The sequence below is a fragment of the Anopheles arabiensis genome, chromosome 3 (genome assembly GCF_016920715.1).
Source record: "Anopheles arabiensis isolate DONGOLA chromosome 3, AaraD3, whole genome shotgun sequence".
NCBI classification, from domain to species: Eukaryota; Metazoa; Arthropoda; class Insecta; order Diptera; family Culicidae; genus Anopheles; species Anopheles arabiensis.
Window position 1 is genome coordinate 46,149,565 of NC_053518.1, and position 24,020 is coordinate 46,173,584.

Sequence of the window (24,020 nt, forward strand, 5' to 3'; positions counted from 1 at the left end):
GCGGACGGACTGAGCCGAAGGGAAGACACGATCGTCCCTGTTTGCGTCTCGGTGTGGAAAGCGTGGAGCATTTGTGTGTTGTTGGAAAATCAACCCAACTTCAGTAGCTGGCGCGATGACTGAATGCTACACCTAATTCGAATAGGATTTTTAAGGGATTTATGGATTTGCCGAGAACAACGGAGCAAGTGTTCCCGAGCGCTGGTGAGGATAATTAGTGAGGAAATTAGTAAAATTTGTTCAAGTTACAATGTTGTTTGTTGTGCACAGTTATACCAGGTTAGGAACATTCGACGCCGGAGATAGAATATTGTGTCGTACTACAATTTCTCAAAAGAATACCACTAGAAGAACAATCTATCTGAATTCATATGCCGCACTGCTAATACTTAAATTTGACAAGCATAGGTTTAAATCTTGACTTTATGAACATGCTTAATTGAATAAAAACGGGTTAAATCTGTTTGAATTGTGTTGATCTTATATAAAACCAAAAAATGTAAAAATATTATTAATTAGGCAGTCAGAAATAACTATCCACGAAGCTAATTTAACAGTCACATATCACATTTTTCGTACATTTGATAGTTGAAAAATTAGTCAAAAATAATCTCAAGCTTAAATGATAAAACATTTTGCTTATATTTTCAATAATGTATCAAATTTTTAATCTTTATAGTTGTGCAGGCGATTTAGATTTCTGTTTTGAAAACTTAAAATTGATGTTATGCTAACAATATTTCACATTATTGAAATCCATTTTCATTTAAAAATGAATGACTGAGAAGGTATATAAAAAATAAATTCCAAATGATGAAAATAAAATACTTTGAGTTATAAACTAATACAAGTCTTTCCCATTAGTAATACTAGTATGTATGCATATGTTTCATCATTAATTATCTATCAATGGTTCATCCGATTTTTTTGAAGAATCTTGTTCCTATTTTGTAGTAGAGGTAGATGTATAGAATAAATTTAATAATTGCACATATAATAATTGGTACATTAACATTGGGTAAATCACATTATGCTCTCCTCAATAATCGAGCATGTTGTTGTAGCATAGTTTGGTTGAATTACGTTGTTTGCTGATAATGAATGTATGCAAATGGGAGAATGTGTGAAAAGACCTCATGTTATTTATTTTGATGTAGTTTATTACACAATTTCACATAAACGTGTTACAAAACATACAAAAGCATTCATCGTACTCATTTGATGGCGGCCAACATCCAATATCATTATATGGCCTTATATTGTCTCTCGCGATAAGCTTAGAAATCGCATTGCATTGCAAATAATTCAATCATTGCTGAATTGATTGTCCTACGCGCGTTTCAAGTATTTCGAAATGAGTGTATCATGTAGTTCGCCCAACATTTACAATCCCGATGGTTAGGCAAATTGGACGCGTTGTTGCAAAACGAAGCAAATGGTTTCCCGAAATCAATAATCATACTCATACATTTCTGCATACCGACACCGGATGGCAGCAAATGTGCTGGCAGCGATCGGATGACATCGACCAGGATTACTTTTTATTTGCGTATAGTTAGCGACGTTGTTACGGGAGGAGCGGGAGGGCAATGCATGGCGTCACCTACCCGCTGGCGGCATATGGCCAAAAACAAACGGCCGTGGCTATCGCAATGGGCCAAGATTCTGGCTATCACCAAGTTATCAACTTCGTTATCTAGCTCGCTATTAGCTCAGGTTAGCGGGGGCTTATCATGAAGTTCACGATCGGCGCTACACGCCATGTCCATTAATTAAACTAACTTTTATCGACAAGATGCGAAGGGCTCGAGCCGATTTTATCGATGAAAGGTTAGGTGCGACAAGAGTCCCGATCCGAATTGCTCTTCAAATGGTATGCAAATAATAGTAGGTCACATGCCTTCTTTTAGTGGAATCCATCTTTTGGAGGGCATCCTTGATACTTTTGTTGTTAAAAACGACAAAACTCTCTGGGCTCTATGCTGTGTGGTTAATGAATGAAAATTCTCTTCACACCCACACGCCAGCCGACGATGGTGACGATGGCAGAGGCAATGATGTATATGCTCAAATCTCGGCCACCTCAGCCACGGATCATCTCCGTTCGTCATTTACCGGAAGGCATATTGTTCCGGACACTTTTCTATGGTCTGATCCTCTGGGCTCATTCGCTCGTACTCGTCTGTAGGACGTGCAGTAGGGCAGTTAGGACGAGCTCGTTATCGTTTTGTTTTCAGTAGACTCGAAAATATAGTACCTAGGAAACAAAAGATAGGCACCTTATTTATTATTGAAACCATCTCGGAGATGCAACAGCAGCAGCAGCAGTGGCAGCAGCACCTGAAGCTTCAGGAAAAGTCTCCCGGACATTCGTTCGTTTTTGATAAGAAGCATAGATTTATCTCTTTTTGTGTGTGTCACATTACTCTTTGTCGAACTGTTTCTTTCGGATGCTAACAGCACAACAAGGTACGTATGGAGGTGTCCTGAAGATTCCAGTTTTCACGGTCATTCTTACTTTAAATTATTCGACAGGTTCATGTTTTTTTATGGTTGATCATCCACTCTCTATTTTTTGGTCGATTCATCATTCGCTGAATCACTTGCTGCTTACTTCCAAAGCAACCTAATAAATTTCACATAATGAGTGGTGAGTAATAGATGTAGTTATTAATGATTGTATATAATACATGACAATAGTCGTTCTGTGCTAAAATAAATCAATCCATTAATAACATGTACGGATCTGGATGGAATATGTATGAAATGGATGTATTTATTAGATTTTTTATTAAAATGAATGGTTTTCTTTGAAAAATGTACACGTTTATCAACACGATGATACTTCGTATAGTTTATATTAATTAATAGTTTTTATTACATATCGATTTTTTAGAGCTTCATTTGATTATTACTGGCGAAAGAAATACATTAAAAACTTTGCATGATTATGATACAACTATATAAATTCTCCATTCAACTTTTTGTTTTACGTATTGCGTGAGCCTTGGTGGATCAACCCCTGTGAGAAGGCCAGAGCCATCTTTCACGGTATCATATGATTTTTTTGGCATGAGCGATGTCGCGAGTGTAGTACGAGTATGTACGTACGCGTACATTTACAAGACTTTACGACTTACGACGAGCGGTCGGTTGGTAAGCGCAATCGCACGAAGAAGGGGGGTGGTTGAGGATGGGGCTGAATGTTGACCGGTTATACCGCGTAATTGAAGCTTGTTCCTGCTACCCTGTTACATCGCTGTACACTGTATTGCTGTGCTAATGACGATGATGGTGGGTGCACTTAAGGTAATACAGAATATTAAAACCTAATTGTTTTGCAAATAAGTGAAAAATAACATATTCGTAAACAATTGCTTCGTTCAGCAAAGTTATTTGCACAGTTTATTCAAATAAAAACATGCACGTCGTACTAATTTTACCCCAACCAGCTGAGCATTGCGCCTCTATCTCAAATATCAAACAAAAAATACAGGCAAAAGCAATATAAACAATGTAGGCTCACACTGTCGCAAAAGAAGTAGAGATAGACGCGTGGTTTTACTAGTAAGAATTTAACCTTAAATGAATGTATCAACAGTACTATTAGGATACATGCAATTTCTTAAACATAAACAGGCAAATAGATGTAACATCCTAAAAGCAAACTGTTAAGCAACGATTAGGTTTAATTGTTTTTCTTTATTTTTATACAGGCATCTTAAACAAATTTGTATTTATGTATTTACAAATATACAAATTTATGTATTTATTTGTATTTGTAATTATTTATGTTTAACAATATCAAACTAAACTAAATCAAACAAATCAAGCAATTTTGTTCGGGTAGGTGCACTAATTATGGAAAGAAGAATTGTGACGAAACTACTGAAATAAAGTTGATAAACAAATACGAAGTACATATACAGATATCTTAGTTACATTATTGCTTTTAAATTTGCAAATTCAACACTTTTAATAAAAGTTATAGCCTTTTTCCAAAACCTCTTCTATTTATCAATTGTTGTGCTAGTTCAGTGCTAGTTTTTACACTAAGTTGAATATTTTTAAACAATTTACAATTACAAAATTTGATAACTAGATGTTTAAAATGATTAAAATTTAATATTCAAAATATTAAAAAGGTTCAGAATGACAAAAGCGTTTCTCGAAAATTAGCGTATGTCAAATTTCGAGGCTTTAAGGCAAATTATAGCTAATTTACGAATAATTTAGTTTGAAGTGGTTGATTTTAGCCACCAAATTAGTTATTTGCTCTATTTGTAACTAAAGATTACAATTTTGTACCTTTTTTATGTCTTGATATTCTATACTATAATAGGCTATTCGAAATATTCGACCAAAAGAGAATATATTTTGCATTTGACATATTATGTGTCAAATCAGTAAAATTTACTCAAAGAACTGTCAAATATCAAAAATCGCGCACAGCGAAACCGCGTGTATCGAGTATTGCATATATCGGGGAATTCCTGTAAATTGAAATTAAATTATAGGTGGTTTTTTTTCGCTCATCGATAAGGAGTGATTGATTTTTTACAGTGATAATAAAAATTGTAATTATTTGATTTATTGACTTCTGAAAAATTGTGAAACTTCTAAGAAAATAAGGAAACACGATAAATTATACGAATACAGTCCGAATTCACTGGCTGCACTTCGATTCCCTGCCAACTATTGAAAATGTGATTTTTAGTTGGCACGTTTTTTCATACAAAAAAAAAATTCGGCAAATTTCTCGACAAACCATTAGATTTTTGTAAATTTTTCAAAAACCGAGTTTTGCATACAAACGCATGCATTTTAATTTAACTGTCAGCCAGTCAATGTTCAACTAAAAAGCGTTCAACTAAAAAGCGTTCAACTATTGAATTCTGACTTAACATTGATATGAAACCGTCAATAGTCAGATTATTTTCCTTATTTTGTTCTTTTTATCGATAGCACAACAATTGTTACACTTACCTTATCAAGTACCTTCATCATACATAGCAAAGAACTAAATGTCTTAAATCTATGCAATGCACTGTAACAATGGGTGCCGTACTGGTCGACAAATGGTGCGATGTTTTTTACACAGTGGTCGACGCTATAGGACATATGTGCACAAATAACGACGAATGTTTAAAATTCAAATGAGAAGTTATTCTAAATGTGTATCATCCTTACTGTCCAATATTGTTAAAAGGGTTCAATACGGAAACAAGGACAAATAATTATGGGCAGCAAATTAAATTCATTCTATTGAAATACTTATGTCATAGTTAGTTGTGTACCATAGCTATAAGAAATTGATTACAGAACTGAAATACTGAAAACACAGAAGTGGTAAAGCGAAAAAATAATAAGTTGTATTTAGCTATCATTATCATGTGATTGGTATTATTGCAAAGTCGTTTTACAGCCAATATGTGTAGCTTGTAAGCATATTGCATTAGCTGAAATGTATTCGGGCGCCTTTACAACGGTTGAACAAACAAAAGCTAATGTTTGAAAATAAGCTTGATGCAGTTTTTCCCATTCAATACCCAGGAGTAAAAACTATAACTGGATTTAACAATCTTAAAAATAATGACTGATTTGAAACAAATGTCAAACTAATCATACTATACGACATAATTTAATTCTGAAAACAAAACATAAATTTATCGTCGCTTGCACACACATGACATTGTTATCTATTTTCCATCCTAAACCAATACAATTTGAGAAGAAAAAAGGACAAAAGATTAAAAATAAACTCATTTCATCCGCAGATGTGAAACAATCTTTGTAGTCCGTAAAAACAAAACAAAAATCCCATCTCCCATAAAATAAATAAAAAATGGTTTCAGACTATGCTGCTGCTCGGCTGTATGCAAGCAGGACATCAGGAAAAGCATCGAAATCGGTTAGCTAATGATTGAGTTAGCCCAACGATAAACATCAAACGAACAACAACACGTTGCACAAAAAAGGCTCCAACAAAGCCAAGCAAGCTATCGCGGTTGTCGCCGGTGGTCGACGCCGTAAATTAAAGGATCGCGCTGGATAAAACCGGGAGGCACCAACGGCAGCTCATCTGCCCATCGGAGCCATTTCAACGGCAGCCACCACACGTCTAGCCGAAAGTGGCAGAGCGTCACGATGGAAGGATGCTGGTGAGGAAGCGGAGCGTCCTCGGAGCGTGTGTGGAGAGAAAGAGGATCATTCCATTGCTTGCTTCAGCCAGTATCTGTCTAGTGTGTTGTGTTGCAGCACTATTCCCTGGTGCTGCTGGCCGGAAAGAAAATAAGCACAAAAGGATGAAACACGGTGGAAAATGGAGAGAAAAACTTGCAGCTGTCGCGTGCCGATTTTTATACCGACATGGGTCTTTTGAATGCGGCACACGCTTGTGCGTTCCGTGTGTAAGAGATCTTTAGCGATGATTTGGTGCATTCCCTTTTCCGCTGCTACTTCGCCAGCTCCTTAGTGTGGCCTAAATCTTTTGGAGGATTTTTTCGTGGATGTTTCCTGCGCCTGTGCGTTAATCTCGTACCATAAACATAACACTGTAAGATGAATGTTTGTAGCTGTTGATTGTTTTTTTTTAGAATGTAGCGTACGATATTATTGTTCTCAATTTATTAATAAATTCATCAAAATAAGTTAGTGCAATAGGATAGTGGTAGTTCAATAAAATGTAAACTTTTAATTTTTAATTGCATTGTTTTTTTTTGCTTAATTAAAAACAAAAAAAAGGACGATTCAAAAGCACAAAACATAAAAGCTAATGTAATACAAATTTGCGCATGTAAATCCGGGTGCACCGAAAACGACAAGCCTCATGGGTTAAACTCTGAATACCTGGTACAGTTGGCATAGCCGTTTCCGACCTTGCCGACCAAGTGCGGCAGATGTTTCGTTTCAAAGGATGTATGCTTACAGCCGACCAGAGCGCGTCAGCAGGATAAGTTTCACCATCAGGCCCCTGTGTGGTGCCTGCGTTTTGAGGCTGGGTGTATATGTGTTTTGTTTTCAAGATTGTTCGTACTGAAGTCGCATGCTGCTTTCCAGCCGTTCGACACCGTTTGTTGCTAGCAGACACGCTTCGGCCGATTTATCTTCGGTACGGCGCGAGTGGGTGCGACGAGCACAACCTCCGAACCGGAATGTCGTACTGGTGGTGTACACATGCGAGAAAACCTTCAAAGAAATCGATTCGACCGAAAGCACCTGGCGCCGATCGGGCAGCCGGCCTGGGTGTTTAATGAAGGATGCTGAAAGGTGCACACAGTTTGTCGGTTGAATTTGGTCGGTAGATTCGACCGGGACGGACGCTGAACAACACTTGGAAGATGAAAGCATACGGGTGCTAGGACAGAGGGCTCAGCGATGGGTGTAGTTTAACGTGCTAATTTAGACCCACGCGTGACAGGCAATTTGAAGATATGATTGGTCATGCACTATGCCGATGGTGGAAGAGAGTGCAAGAATCGGTATGAAATCCTACGCTTATCATCTGTTGATGATTGTTTTATCAAGTCTGGCGTGTGGCTGTTGGGAGGATGTGTGAAAATGGTTTCAAATATAATTGACATATTTTTTTTAAATAAGAAAAGGTACTAAAAATAAAATTAAAACATATTGTGAAAATAATCATAAAAATTAATAAACAAGGATAAACTATATTTGAACTATTCCACCTGTTTCCTTCTATTTTTTCCTCATTGCTTGACTTCTAATGTTAATATGCTTTAACATTCCTAGCAATGTATCATCATTAAAAAAACTATCACACCATAATCTAAAACATTGCTACGAAATTATCCAACAAATTACTTTCATTTCAAAATAGCTTCAAACAGTGACATTTGCAATGATGATGACTACTGAATCACACATACCTCAGATCTCAGATGCTAGCGCTTGAACACAAATTGAGGTGAGATTGTACAAGATAGAAATAGTAAACAAAGCAGTAGGAAAGTAAGAAACCAACCACGAACTTCCGAGGTACTACCGTTGTTTAGCGCAGAGACAGCTGAAGTCGAATATTAAGGTGCAAGAAATGGGTGGAAAGGAGAAAAGTTAGACATTCCAACCGTTGACCGACTGGTAAAGTTGACGATGAGAACAGAAAAGTTAAACAGTAACAGAAAGCAAAGGGTAGGAAACAAACACCGTAGCCCGAGATGGGGAGCCAAAACAACGCCAACGCCACTTCCATTTGATCTACTTACTGCAATTGGTGAAGGTTGTCTGCCTCTGATGGCGGTGGAACGGTGAAAAGCAGGTCTTCGGAAAAATTTCAAGAATTTCTATTATATTGTAATTTGTTCAGTTTTTCGCACACTCGTGGATATCCAGAGCCGTACAATTTGTCTTTGTGGTCGCGTTTATACTTTGTTTTCCATCTGGAGATGCGCTGGCATTTTGGCTTTCCTCCGCCTGGGGCCCGTTCACCGTGTTGCACGATGTTCCGGAGCAAGAGTGCGTGCCATTCGTTGTGTCTATCGTTCCCGGAGGTAGAATGTAAAATATCCAAATTACCGGTATCGGACTGCGCAGATTGACCTGATACCCATTTTCAGTAAGCGTTTTATCCATCCGCAGCAGTCCGGTCTCGGATCCCTAAGCAAAGACATGTAAAACGATTCGTGAGATATCCTACATCGGCTGCATTGGATACTGGGGACGGCGGGGCACACGTACCATGGAGAGATCTTTGCGCCATTCGTAGCGGCAGGCGTTGTCATTGTAGCGCAAGTACTTTTCCCGCACGTCGCCGATCGTATCTTCGTAACAAACGATCATTTCCGTCTCGTGGAATGTCAATGTGTTGATAATTTTCACCGGGCATGGGTGGAATGTTATGCGTCCAATGACCAGAGCCGGATCACGGTACCAGTAGAGCTGGGTGGCAGGATTACGCTCCAAACAGGGCACGAAGATTGGAACCCGTTCTCCGTTGCGGTTGGTACGCTCGATGGGAGTAAGCTCGTTGTTATGGAAGAACGAGCTTAAATCTTGCCCCGCAAGCGCCAACAGCCATTGTAGTGTCTAAGGGAGGGCGAAAAAATAATACAATTTGTAAATACATATAAGTTAGACACTTCTGAACACCTCTGAAACCTAAATCATCATCAAACAAAGAACCTTCTTCTGTAGCGACGTTTTTCGTTCGGCTGCTGCAAACAGTGGTGTTATATCGATAACCGTTCCGTGGACGATAACCCACGCGCTGGTCGCTTCATTATGGATGACGACTTCATCGCGAAGAAAGTATTTCAGAGGTGGTTGTAATTTCGATTCCATTTTCTTCATATAACTTTTCAATAAAATTAGCAAAATACATCTCCAACCCGTCACCGTCCGGCATTGGTTGCTTCGATCGATATCCATCCATGAAAATTATGAAAACATCTGCCTAGAAGCGCTTTGTTTGCGCACCACACGATGACACACGCGTAGAGATCAATCATGTGGCTACAGTCTATTTTGTACGCCTCGATCATAGTCCACGAGGTCCGAAGGGAAAGATGAAGTTCGGAGTGAACTGGAAGAGAGTGTCAAAATTAACACTAGACCTCCGGGTCGCTCTGCAATGGTCCCCCATTGGAACGCGGGGGCAACGCGGGCCAAAAATGGAATGCGTGTATCTACACGCATAGCCATTGGACCAGAAATATCCGGTGACCAGCGAAGTAATCAATCAGCTCAAAAATAAAATTTAATACCATCTTCGCCCTTTCTCTCTATATCCCTCTTTTCTATCACATTTCCTCCAGCACGTCTTCTTCCCCAAATCTAACTCGACCAGTAAGTAGTCTGTTTGCATATGATTCCGATGGGGAACATAATTTACACGTGCCATGCACGCTGGTGGGCCAAGCAAGTAAGTTGAAGCTAAAGTTATGCGGGCAGTCATCACACGGAACGGAAGAGAGCAGAACACAAGCGCAAAGAACAACACGGCCCGAAAGGAAGTAAGGGTTAAAGTTTCATCAGTATGCCACCATCATCGTAAGAAGGGCGCACCTCATGCTTCCGTACGAGCGTATGCCAAGCGGGGTGCAGAGCATTTTGTTCCACATTCTACGCCATGATTCGGACAGATGAAAAGCTACAAATGATGCTTGTGATATGTAAATTGGATTGAAAACATATTCTAGCACGATCAATCCGTCACGACTGCGTTGATTGATAGTGCGATTGTTTTATTGATGACATACTAAATGATTAATTGAAATGGTGGTGTTGTGTGTTAATTTGTTAAACAATGATAGCAAGCAGGGGTAGTTTCAAATTCTAAATTCTATATTAAAACTAATATTTATGGATCACTGTTCGAGAACATTCGTAGAGACTATCTCTTGATCTGTTTTTCCAACTTATTTTTTATTGTTTGAACTCATCAACACAATGGAAAAATGTGTAGGCTTCCGTTCTTACCGTTATTTGATTCGTTGTATCTAACAACCTATAACATACATTGGAATCATGCGCAGGTAACAATTGCACGCGCCCAAGATGGAAGATAATTCTACTTACATCCATATCAATTTCGAAAGCAACTCCAGCACTATGAATGAAACGATACTTGCATAGTAAAACAAGAATTTCTGCTAGGTTCCAGCAACACATGTATGCACATTTCCTTTTCCGCTCGGTTCATTAGCATGTCGTTTTGGCTAATCTACAGCCGGCAACCGTTCCCGACCAATGGTGTACAGGTTATCCCGGACAGCCTAGCAAGCATTCCATCTGTACGATCGTGTAACATTTAACTCATGCACTACAGTAAACTTATTTACCAAATTGAAACTGTTTACTTCCTTTTTCTGCTACACCCGAACCAACACAAACTTAAAGTAAAACAAAACTTATTTTTTGGAAAATAATTAAACGGCCTGTAAATTCCGTGGGAAACGAACAGAAGCGGATGCGCCGCTTGATTTTGTGGGCAAAGGGGGTATTTCCGTACAATGCCGTTTGGGATTTCATATCACGTGCCAACGTCCATATAGGAAGTTCGTTGTTTATTTTTAATGCTTTTCGCACGAAATCTATTGTTTCGTTGGATTTGGTGCGGCGGGATGGGTTCGCTGTTTGCTGACGGCTGCTTTGCGCAGAGAATTAGCGTCTTAACCCGAATTGAACTAACCCGAAAGATCCGCTTCCCCTCCTCTCCCACCCGGTACAAAAAGTGGCCAACGCAGTGGGACAGTGAGAACGTATCATTTAAAAAAAAGGGGTTGCATGTAATACGCTGAACGGTTATAAGGCGCCCTAGCGAGGAGAGGGATTGGCCGTAGATCAAACGATTGATCAAATAGAGTGGATATTGTGGGCTAAAGTGTGTCGCACTGTTTATAAACCACCAATGCAGGATATTTTTTTATGGAAGCTTTGAGCTGTACATTGGCAGAGCAACTGGTTTTAATGTAACGCAGTTGACACAAAGAACAGAACGTGTGCCGTAAGTACATACACTGCGAAAGGTGGCACAGCATTGTAGGAAAAAAGGGCACCACATACACTGAGCGCAGTGCAGTCGAGAGCAGGTACACCAACCGGCTAGTAATTAGCGAAGAAAGAGTATAAATACAGTATAATAACGCTTGACATGGGAATTATTATTACTGTGGTGGTGGTGGTGCGTGTGGAAAATGATGCGCGTACGACGATCCACGGATGGGATGGATGGATGGATGGATGGTTGGATTGGATGGACATTGTCTCAGGAACGAGTCTGGGGAATCGGGACAGAGCAGGTACCCATCGGCGACAAATGCATACGCATAACCACAATGTACGGTTTTACAGTGACGATCAAAACATTGCACACCCAGCGCTCGCCATGGAAATGGCACCGTTTCACACACCTTGATGTAGTGCATCGATTCCAAAAACGTTTCACTGATAGTGTTTGTGGATTGTGAATATTTTATGGTACAAAAGTCACTTTTACAAAGCATTCCAAGCATATTCCTTTCCACTCTCGTGCGCGCTTCATTTTGACCGCACCTGTGTCCCTAGTGCAACACACCTTCCACGGTGCACACGCGGGGAGACTCGCGCAGAGGCGACACAACTGCTTATGTACAATCTGCACTGCACTTGGTGGCAACCAACGCAACCAACCAACGGCAACTTGTTGTCTTGCAGATCGGTGGCTCTGGCACTGGCTGCAACTTTTCTGCAACGGTAATCGCACACCGAGAGACACGGCCGCAAGCAAACCAGCGCTGCAGCTGTCGTGGTGTCGGTGTGGTACGCTGCGTGCAGGAACATGAACCCATGAACCCGCTCTCTCGGTTGCATCAACAAAACAACCGTATTACTTGGCCCGTGTGCACCGCCTGCTGCAATGCCACAATCATCAGTTGTTTACTATTCTTCGCGATCGCCTGTTGTGCAGTCACGGTGGCGCTGCTGATGGTGAAATTTCGGTCATTCGCTATTGGGATATTGGGTTCAACCTGTGCCAATCGCATCGGGAGCTGCACTTGGTGCTGGACTTTGTGTGTTAGTGTGCTAGTTGAGCGTTAGTGGGTTTGTGTGTGTGTATGTTGTAAGGTGTGCTTTACTTGTGTGCAGAACAGTGCGGTTAAGGTTGAAAATGTCAGCACTCGAAGACATGTCCAATACGGCGCGGATCCGCTCGGAATTAATACAGATTATGAGGTAAATGTAGCGCAAAGTTGATTGAAGTATTGTGGTAGTGTTACAGATGAGTTATTTCCTAAGTTTTTTATTTTCATATGTTCCTAATATTTGTTGCATTCGTGACGAACCCATAATAAACCACAAACTCCCACAACGACGAATAAACTATTTGAGATTGCTTCGTGACACAATTTTAATCGAAAATATGGACCCTGCATGTCACAATGTTCATTAGGGAGATTTAAATATGCAAGTCGTTTGCATTTGCATATTTTCGCTGTTGAAAAATAGCTTTTGTGTAGAGCTGCGCCATGGCCTTAATTTGGCTGCTTGACAATTAAGGCAACATCATCACTATAGTCATCACGTAGGAGTTAAAGGAATGTACACTAGTTAACAGGTTCGTTCTAACGCGTGCTCTCAATTTGGAATGGTATTTTAGTGATGGTTGAAACAGGTTTAGCAGCTACTAAACTAGCTCACACTATTCTACAATCGATCGGGTTCGATTCCTACCACAATCCTACACCCATTCGTAGCAACCGCACAGTTTGGTGCGTTGATAAATGCCTAGATAATTTTGTGCCTTTGCATCATACATGGCAGTTCGGGTGGGCGATCGTTAAGGCGAAGCGGGCTGATCGAGCACGCAAAAAAAGAATAAATATTCCATATTCCGCAGAGCCACAGAGCATCTCACACTCAAGCTAACGCAAACAATATATACGTATAAAAAAAAGTATAATAATGGATTTCCATTCATCTTCTTTCCTGCGGTCCCGCGTTCGCTGATCCGAAACTGATCGTCATGAACTGGCACAACCTTTTGGCACATCAAACCCCCGGGAAACGAACGTCTCGCAATGCTGTTTGTCCACCTACGCGGTCCTGTCCACCGCGAGCAGAGAGAATAATTTAATCGTGAGCCAGCCGGTACCAAATATGGTGACATCGCAGAAGGACTACGCCACGGTAAGTTGATTTCATATTCGTACCGTTTTATTGCGGGGTCCCAAAAGTGAAACAACGACTCGAAACGGCTTGAGTGAAACAGACAAGCTTGAAGGGTTAGAAGCGGCTTATAAGAAGATCATGCACCTCCCGTGGGCCATTACTTTTAGGAAATTTAACCCCACAATGGAAAGCTTTGGGACAGCTAGCCGTATGCGGGATGAAGGCGGAAAGCAGAGCTTTGTGCGTGTTCTGATTGGTTTGCAATATTTTACGATGGAGAGGAAATATAGGATTTCGAAAGTACTTCCTGTGTCGTCCACAAGCTAAAAGCTCCTAGCTCCCTGCTCCCCAGGGCCCCATAAAAGCTCAACAAGGTCAAATTGAGTTAATTACAGCATGCCGGAAGACGGCACCAGAAGCCAGTCAAATGCAACCATCGGTGCTGCTGGACAAAATTCCAGCCCTCCGACCACCACTGACTCTAACAAAGACTCCAAAAGAGGAAGCAGCTGTTTTGCAAACATTGGGGCTACGGACTGAGGGTGAAAGATATTACCACACGGCCAGGCACAGGCACACCGAGTTTTGATTTTAGTGCAGTGCTTTTTTGTTGTGGCATCTAATTTATGCACAGCAGCTTGGCTGTGTATGCTCACCCTCGGCCCCTATCTGTAACATCGACGTTCTACGAGAATCTTAAACACCCAAAACAAAGGGTACTGAGATATACGTCACGGAACGGTGACATGTGAACATAAAGACATTACACAAAAAAAGCTGTTGACTGATGGGAGCAGCATTACTTCTACAGGCAAAACAACAACGTTTGCGGTCTGGGCACCGTGGCGTCTGACCACAAATTTAGCAGCAACAGCAGCACCAGCCCCGTTTGGACGACAATGGAAATTCCTATCCAAAATATTTCCCACGGTTTTTGTTGTTGTATGTGTTGGTCGCCTCCCCAGACTGTGGCGGGAAACTTTGCAGTTGGGATCGTGCGTAGGATTATACCAAGAATATGCCTACGTGCGATCAGCTAGCAGCATTACATTGCCACACAGAGATTGTGCGCTATACCTAAGCAAAGTTCAAATTTGCTTCAATTTATCAAATCAAAACACCTCATAGTGCCATTGTTGTGTCAAAACGGTGTAACATTTTGTTAAAGTTATTTTTGGAAATTTTTGAAGGAAACGTTATTTTCCTGCTTTTTTAAAGTAAGCCGAACATTCTGTTCGCACTGTGTGGGAACGTTATTCGTTTCTACGCCCCCGTGCGCCATCAATCGCGCCTTCCAGCTTGGCGACCATTTTTACATTTAATTTAAATAGCTTACATTATTAAAACCTCCTACGCGAGCAGTCCGGGTGCTTCCGGGCGGCCGACGGTCAAGACTTAGTATCTGTGTTTCAAAATGTGGCGTTTTTTGTCTACAAGAACTTGAGGAAGGTGTCTCGCTTGAAGGCACTCGCTGCTATGTGGCTATCTGAGCTGAGCATCCAATGGTTGATTTGAATCACTCTAATGAATAGAAAAATGAACTTTCCTGCCCTTATATCTACAATCACTTTCGGATTATGATGGGCAGAAGACATTTAAATAAAGAATGTGGTTATGATTTTCTATTCAAGGATTGTTGTGGTAGTTTTGAAACGAGTTTAGAAATTAAGACGGTATTTAGAAAGCGGTTTCAGAACCGCAGCTCAAACTCTACACACGTCGAACAATGAAATGAACAGTATATTTGGTATTAATACAACAATTAGATTTCAACCAAAGAAACTCTGCCAAAAATACTTGTCCGCGTTCGTTTCCTCTTCGTGCAAGTGGTACAGATCGAATGACGCATTTGGTTGATGAACAGTTACAAAGCTATGTCAAATGCATCAAAACCTTTACGAAAAGCAAAGAAGATTTCGGTTGGTTCTAATGGTGCAATTACCCAAGGGTAAGAATCGTTGTAGTGATTTATGGATTGAACCCATTTAAAATCAAACTAGCTAGGAGGGTGACGTACCCACTCTACCGCTAGGGAATTGTAAGCCAAACAATAGTATTAAGTTACATTGGAAGCTTTAAACTTTAGCAGATGCACGTGCCCAAGATGCGGCTCGTATGCGTTTGTGGGTTGGGAGAAGGATGTGCGAGGTTCAAATGGACCAAGCGTACGATGCTCATAGTTAATATAATTCATATATGAAATAATATTTTGGTAGTCGTAGCTAAATAACACAGAAATCAAAATTCAATTTATTAAACCATGAAAACCCAAATGCAGCAAAAGAATAATTTTCTTTTCAAACGTACAGGAACGAAACACGTGCTCTACCGGATGTAGACTCCTAATAGCAAAATTAGGGTTCAAACGTTTTGTACTGCGTACATAAGAGTGCCTCAAGTACGTTTTCAAACGATTTGTTTGAATTGGGTCTCTAAATAAAATACAAGAATTTTAAACCAGAGCTATGATGCGATAGCTAAGAAGTTTGTCGGTTACGCCTCTGTTAAACTCTTTAGTTGAATATCGATGCTATGTCGTTCAATTTCTGGGTTCTGGCCGGATAGCCGGAAATAGGAATATTGCCTACAGCTTGAAGTCACATCAAAAGGTTAAAAATCCAGAGAAATTATGCAATAGGAACAGTTTTTTGTTGTACAGATTTAGGCATATAGAATTGTCAACTAAATTATAATGCAACACAAACACCTGTTTGTACAAAGCACTCAAAAATTAACTGGAATTTTAGAGACTAAAGCATTGAGTGTAAACTGAACTTACTGGACTGTAACTTAAGGCAAAATGCTTACTGCACTATTGCAGCATATTGCACGTTTCGTCACAGTTGAGCAATGCTTTGTTGTATTTTTACTTGCCTGATTTTGTCTGATTATAACTAGCATTCTTAGTTTCTTCCGTTCCCTTCCATTTAGTACGATAACAGGGGAGAAAATGTTCTTGAGCTCGCTGCATCGTCGGGTTCGCATTCGTCCAACGAATGCAGTTGTGGTAGTGAAAAGTATAATTATGTTTATGCAGCTTGGAGTTCACGAACCCTTTGCGATAAAGAGCAGTACGTCTTTGCTTGTGTTGCTCTATGGATGTACTTTATTGCATTTCCTATCACCTTTCGAGAAACCCGCTTAATGGCTCATTTTATGCGGTCTGGTGGATATGCTACAACTGGCTCGTAATATTACGCTTCGATTATTCCAAACGCCTATAGATTTTGCTGTGCAACAAAATCTCGCACAACAGCACCAACTCAAAGCTTCAGTTTTGCACTTCATACCAGACGTCAATATCCAGAAACAACAACACTCAACCATCGGTAGAAGTTGCAGCAGGGAAGCTTCTAGCACATGGTTCGGTTCTTTGAGTAGCAGAATGTAATTTCACCGTGCATGCCAATGGGGTACACGATTGGCATGAAGCCGCACATTTAGGGTCTTGGTTGAGCTCAATTTGCGCTGTAGGAGGGATGCCCCTCCAATAAAACGTAAAATTAGGGAATGTGATGATAAATGCCTTCGCGCAGAATATTTCACCGTGCAAAATACAAGCGTCGGCAACAATCTAGGGGGTTGGCATATCAAACTTTACAACAACAACAAAAAACCCTACAACTCTGTGACAGTAGGGCATAATCACTCGTTCTAGGAAATGCAGACCGGAAACAACACCCTGTTGATTTCCGACACGCGTGCGGAAAGTATTAGTAGACCCCTACTTTTTCATCAAAGGACATTTGGTTGTTTGTATCCGTCGACGAGCGACAAATATTCTTGTGGGCCGGTGAACATATGGTCATAAGTCTCGGCAGGGGAACCGTACCGAGCATTTCAGTTGAGTGAGCCCCGCTCCTGTCAAAGTCAAACCAAGTAAGGGGCTGACGTTGGTGCAATCCAAATTACGGGGGTGACACACTCTTCCGGCACTCCCGGAAGCACTTGAGGCGTAACTTCGTGGTCTATGGTGATCGAGTAAGAGAGAGAGAGAGAGAGAGAGAGAGCGAGAGAGAGAGAGAGAGAGAGAGAGAGAGTACGCTTCGAAAGGGGGAACCCAACTATTCGGCACGCTCGTTTACAGATCACACACTGCGCATGCTACCCTGAGTAGCAATCCTGCAGGTGGGTTTGAGCGTTAGCGCAGAAACGCAATCAACAGAACAGATATGGTTCAATGAGAAACAACAGCTGCATAGTACGCGTATCCTTTGTATCCTGCGCAACGAATGCCAACGAGATTTGAAAGCACATGACGATATTCAAATTTTTAACGTACTGTCATGCGGGTTGGGTCAGCGAGTGGAAATATTTTCGTATGTTTCTGTAATTTATGTAAACCTTTGAAATTTTAATGCAATGAATCCTAAATTAGGATTGTTCGACTTGTTTTCTGAAACAAATTTAGGATTGATTAATTTTGTCACAATTTTGCAACTTTAATTAAATATAGAATGTTCTCATTGTTCATTCAAGCACAATATGCAAAACATGTAGTATGAGAACGACTTAAATTGACACTTTCAATAATATACGTAAAATGACTTGAATGAACATTAAATTTCCTTTCGCTGTAAAATTAATTCCAGCTAATGAGTTTTACGATCTCGTTTACCATCGGGGATTCTCTACAACGTTCGTGCATCAATCGATGAATATGGTCTAATTGTAAGAAATGATGCAGCGAGAATTTCATCGCTCACGCAACACTCAAAAGATGCAACCGTTGTTCAATATTAGCTTAACGAGGGTGATGTGTCTCGTTCAAGGTGCCATGTGCAGTCCGACGAATAAAACAAATTTTATACTTCTACTGTGAGAGGAGATCGAGCAATAAAATTTAATCGTTTCCTTAAACAGCGTTCGGTATTGGGAGTTTTATTGGTTTCTAAGCAAAAATGACATCGTTCAACACGGGAATTCTAGATTTTACGATCTTCATACGATCAGCACGTGGTGGCGCTAACGAAAAGTTGGCTTTTCCCGAACGAAGTTGTGAGAAGATTGTAATGGTTTCACTGTTCCAAAGTTTTAATAACTCTAGCGACTCGTTCATTCAAACAGTCATTCCAGATGAATTGTAGGGAAAGACCAACAGTCTGTTGAAAAGGCCGATTTGAAGTACGTACCAGCATAAACGTCTAGTAGGAGCAGCTTGAGCTTCCTAGCTAATGCACACGCCCTGCTGCGCCGTATGGAGTAGGTCGAACGAACTTAAAAAAAATTCCCTTAATTGTTATCCAGCATACGGATCTGGCGTGGAGCGGAGTGTAGGGTGGCTCAACAAACGTGTTGAACATGTGGTATGGAAAATCGGGAAAGTTTTACCGTACAACAACTGACGCAGCCATTCAACAAACCAACGACATCATACACACAGCAATGCAGCTTACACTGTTGGGTGGGAGGATCATGCCAGGAGGGCAATGCAAACGCTGTGCTATTTCACACTTCCTTCGTGAAAAGGGTCGAAATCTGGACAGCATATGTGGTTGGTCCTCGATGCTGATTGTTAAAATAATGTTGAATTTTTGCACCACTGTACCCAACCTTCGTTAGCACGAAAAGCGTAGAATAATCTATGAATGGATATCGGCAAAGCTTTAATAGGATAAGAATAATCACGTTCAAGAGTGATTAGTTGTTCCACGAAAGAGTTTGAAGGTATAATCTTTCATTTTGATGGTTTCAATTGGCTAAACAAACAAGCAAATAATCGTAAATGAGTTATTTGTATGACTTAGGAGTTTAAAAAGATTAAATGTTTACAATTCATTATCTGCAAAGGGAAGTTTTGCGAATAGATCATACACCTGGAGCCAATATTGCAAATTTATTTAAATTTACCATTGACTTTTGAAACGAAATAAGTGAGCAGGAAATGAAAACGTTCAACTGCTTCAAACTTCCGAGAACAGCTTCATTCAACAGCCAACAGTGCTGCCAATGCAGCTTGATGTTGAAATTTATTTCTTTGATTATTTCGATGCATTATTACTTCCGCAAAAAGAGTGTGGTCACGGAAAGAGGAAGTAAACTTGATTCGGTGCACGGTACCCAAAGGACTGATTTTCTTCCGATCGAATTACAATTTTGTCGGTTCGTCATAATGGAAAGTGCGACAAAATGGAGAAGAAAAAAAACAACGATCGTAAAATCCTCTGGCACGTTTTACACATTGACAGGATGTGAGTAGAGCATCAAGATGCTGGAATGTCCGTCCTTTCAAACAGATTTCAGAAAAGCAGCCCACCACGAATGGAGCACCCAAAGGAAGGGAAAAGAATTAAACCCAAACACAACAGAAAAGAAACTCTATAAAATACGATCATGTTCCAAACAGGGCAGATGTTATCCATACCCCTGCATCGAGTGTGGTTTCCTGTTGAAAATCCTTGCCCTGTGTTCTATGTGCGCATGTGCATATGTTTTGTTATGCCCTGGACGAAGCACATCTTCCTTTCGGTGATCTGGTTTGGCTGATCAGATTGCACACAAGCGCCTAAAGTGCACTGCTGCTGCAGGCATGGAGGAAGCGTAATGGAAGGAGCAAAAGGAGCGAACACGACCTAAATCAAAGTGCCAAGCAAGGATCGGGTCGTCGTTGGGATCGAAAATAGAATGAATCTATTGAACGTGGCGAAGACAACATCTGCTTCAGCTCCTTTGACAGATAGGAACGTTTTGAAAAATGCTTTCGACCTTTGATGCTTTTAATGCGTTGGGAAATGCACAGTGCAAGTGTACCTTGTTTAAAATGATTTTTAAAGTGTTTCAAGTGTTTAACAAAATTTTAGATTTAAAATTCAATTTGCTCATTATCGAATAACAACAATTATGTACTAAATTGTACTATGTACAATAAACTCAACATTGAGTGAAAGCAAACCGTTGGCATTACCAAGTTCAACATATAAAAGCTTGCCTCTGATCTTTCTTATGTAATCCCATTCTACACGGTTCTGTGTCAAAGAGCACGGTCAACGGGTTCCACAGAATTCTCTTCACAAGCATCAGTATGGTCGAGCAATGACCTCTGGATTTGAACTGTATTAATCCTACAAACGAATGCACTGGTATGGTTCGGTGAACCCCTTTTACACGATTCAAACAGTACCATCTAATGTGAGATAATTAATATTCAACATTTGTGAGGCTGAATGTCATGAGGCCTATTGAACATGGAGAATAATCACACACAACGGTAAGTTGTCGAGAGGTTTAGTCTATTGAAGCTGTATGTTTGCTGTATGTATAGAATTCCAAGTTAGGATGGCCACCTTCGTTTCGTCAGCTTGTGAAAAATGATCCAACGTTAGACACACTAGCTTTACCAGATTCTAAGTAATGCTTTGTTATGCAAGAATTAATGTTTGCCTGTAAATTGATCTGTTTATAGCCACATACAATAAACAGGGGAAGGTTTCTGCAGCTACATTTCTTACAGTATTGGTGTTTGTAAATTTTAAAACATTATAAAAAGTGCTGTAAGAGCATTTTTATTGAAAAGAATCGCAAAAATACTTCACATGAATAAGAATAATGGATATTCTGGATATTTGTTTATTGGTATTTGTTAAGTGATTGATTGGATATTATATTACTTCCGTTGATATGGATCTTTTTTTTTTTAATGAACAAACCTTTGCCGTATTATATAATTTACTTGAGCCTGACTAATTTCGTTCAGCGCAAATCGATGGGGTTCTTCAACCCAAAAGTCCACTGACCGACTGTAGCAACGAACACTTCGTTGCATCGTTAAGCCTTCGCTGGGTTTCCAAGCGCTGTGGCAAAGCCATGCATATGTCGTCCAGTGACAGGAAAGAAAGCTAGTTCTGCTTGTAATCATCTTACCTTTCCGGTTTCCACTGTTGGCTGTTGTGCATGGGTACAGGTTTTTTTTGTTCAGTTTCTTTTTTGCAACGATTCCCGGTGCCCGGCGATTGGTAGTTACACTAACAGAATTTAGCCGAATGCGTGGCACTGGTGCAAAGGGAATGCTTGAAAAGAAATTTACTAAAAGCAGAAGAAGCAAAACGAACACTATCCCAACAACTACGCGGTCGACATTGGCGAAGGCCTTGGCGTGAACGTAGACGTTCATGCTTCCCAGCTGAATGTCTGGTCGGAAGCTTAAATGCTACACACTTTCACTCGTCTCGTCCCGTGTCGAGCAGGTCGAGCAGGGCACGCATTCTTATTCTTCGCCCCAAAATAATTTACTTCCGTTGACCGTGTCGATGGGACGGGTTTGAGGGTAATTTTTCGGCAAAACCACGACCACACCATTGCGCAAAAACGGTGAGCTTAATGAGACCGAACCCTGCGCACTTCCTACCATACGTAAGCTCCGGTAAACTATTCGGTCAATTATTCGTCGCGAAGAATGCGGACGTTCTGTCCAGCTGACGCGGCCGCCGATGGGAACCTTAGACCCTGGGACGAATTCCGCAGATTGAAATGAGAAATTGCTGTCTCACGACGGAAAGATCATCTTCCTATAGTTTACAGCAAATTGGTGAAATCCTTTGCTCCAGTCTCAAACACGTACTGCTCCGGCAGAACAATGTAAGGAAATGATCTCTTCGCGCGGGGATGGATGGATCATCCCGGCACGAAGCATAACACACAAACGAAGAAAAGAAATACCAATAATCAAACAAATCGTCCGTCATTCCCCAGAACCGGGAGAGTAATCGGAGAAGCGAGAACCACAGTTCACCGAGTTCGGATCGGCAGATCGTTTCAAAAAGTTGCATACCGAATCGTTAATTATTGATTATTATCATCATTTAGCTTTTCTAGTTTTTCGGGCTCGCGTGAATACTAACCACAGCGATGATCCGTACGCTGGAATATGCATGTGTCGTTCCTGTTCGTGCTAAGGAAAATCAAATTAGTATATGCTGAGAGTGCTTCGCCCTTCTCTTCACAGTCACCTTTTACGACTGAGGTTCTTTTCATTTTCCCGTCTCATCATCTTGGTGTTGAATTCATGAGAAAATATTTGCCCCAGTCCAGTCCAGTGAGGTTCTGCTCCCTTGTTTTGGTCTAATAAAGCAAGGAATCACGCTCCCGAAGGTTATTAGGCAATGTTTCGAGCGAGGCGGGGAAATTCGACTCACTTTGTTTGATCTGGTGCGAAGAAAATATGCATGCCTTACTATACACTCGACCTAGAGTAATTAGGAGCAATTGTTTGCGAATTAAATACTTACTGGTATGCAAAACGTAAATCACGAAAGTATGAAGTCGTTAAATTGAAAAGATCGTACAATATGCGAACGAAATTTTAACCGCACTCATCTAGTAACAGTAATGAGTTCAGTTGTATTACGTTCAGGAATTTAACGTATTTCTGCATTAATGAAACAGCTTTCAAAACATTTTGCAAAAGTTAAAAGTACAGCTAAGCAATCCTTACAATTGATATATTCCTAGAGCTTGTTCAAAAATCGAGTTACCCATCCATTACCTCTTCCATAAGCTCTTCTTCTAATATTACTTGATAGCTCTTTGCTCATCTTGCACTGTTCCCATCATTTTGTCTACATATGCCTACACGACTTAAAACTTCATTTGATGAGGCACCCGTTCGATAGACTCACACTAATCAAGCCAAGGTGATTAATAGATCCCACTTTTTTACCCAAACGCATACGCGAGCAGATGTATTTTGAATATCTTGATGTCCGTGAAATTCAAATAGACCCATTTTGAGGGGGAATTGATCATGCCGGACAGAATTGTAGCATACCGCATAGCGATTTAGTAAATATGCAAGATCATTTGAGGAGATCGGCAGCAGTTCAAAACCTTAACAAGAATTTTAGTAGGGACCATCAATGTTCAAATGTTCAAATATTCGTGTTGTTAATGCGAGTTTTTGAATAGATTTGATGCTATTCCAAAAATTAACTTGTAAAATATTGTGGTATTGAAAAATATCTCTTAAAATTGAGATTATATTTGAATAATTGAATACAATCATAATTACAATTAATGGTAGCCGTTCATCATGTAAATATGATACAGTAGGCCTACTGTCAGCTGGTCCATACAAAGTAATTACTAAGGCAAATTCCATAGAAGAGATAATGGTTTTTTGAATATGTATCAAATTTTAAAGTCATTAAATGAATTGAATAATACAAGGATTAACAGAATTATTTAAAAACAAAGCCCCATGAAAAGCAGATAATAATTTAAGTGTGCCTTTTTTATGAAATTTCATACCTAAAATTGAAAACTGGTACTTAAAGTGTTATAAAAACAAGCATAGTAATATTTGAGTTTGAAAAATGCAAAACTATTCACAGTGATGAAACTGATTGTTCATGTCGAAGCAGATAGCAGTCTCCAACGTTTGGGATGGTTTCATCATGCTAAAGGAAGTAATGCTGAGC

At 40.3% G+C, this 24,020-nt stretch overlaps 2 protein-coding genes across 3 annotated transcripts in view; one reads left to right on the plus strand and one right to left on the minus strand.

Moving 5' to 3' along the window:
- Positions 1-8,281: 8,281 nt before the first annotated feature.
- Positions 8,282-9,387, minus strand: LOC120904420 (cytochrome b5 domain-containing protein 1). The gene is made up of 3 exons (XM_040314380.1): positions 9,142-9,387; positions 8,698-9,045; positions 8,282-8,616 (listed from the first exon to the last, which is right to left on the minus strand). Exons 1-3 carry the CDS (start codon positions 9,385-9,387, stop codon positions 8,323-8,325), a joined length of 888 nt encoding a protein of 295 aa, XP_040170314.1. The 3' UTR covers positions 8,282-8,322.
- A 2,940-nt stretch (positions 9,388-12,327) lies between these two features.
- Positions 12,328-24,020, plus strand: part of LOC120903095 (TNF receptor-associated factor 4) — a 30,195-nt gene continuing 18,502 nt past the window's right edge. The window contains exons 1-2 of one of the 2 annotated variants that reach the window (XM_040312314.1): positions 12,328-12,672; positions 13,557-13,626. In XM_040312314.1, the coding sequence (XP_040168248.1) occupies positions 12,608-12,672; positions 13,557-13,626 (135 nt within the window). In that variant the 5' untranslated portion in view covers positions 12,328-12,607. The remainder of the gene's footprint in view (positions 12,673-13,556; positions 13,627-24,020) is intronic. The other variant, XM_040312315.1, reaches the window with a different exon arrangement.

Coding starts and splice junctions, on each gene's coding strand:
- LOC120904420 (XM_040314380.1), bottom strand. CDS start 9,387: ATGGATATCGATCGAAGCAACCAATGCCGGACGGTGACGGGTTGGAGA. Junction 9,046..9,141: donor AAACGTCGCTACAGAAGAAG/GTTCTTTGTTTG, acceptor GCCCTCCCTTAG/ACACTACAATGGCTGTTGGC. Junction 8,617..8,697: donor GGCGCAAAGATCTCTCCATG/GTACGTGTGCCC, acceptor GTCTTTGCTTAG/GGATCCGAGACCGGACTGCT.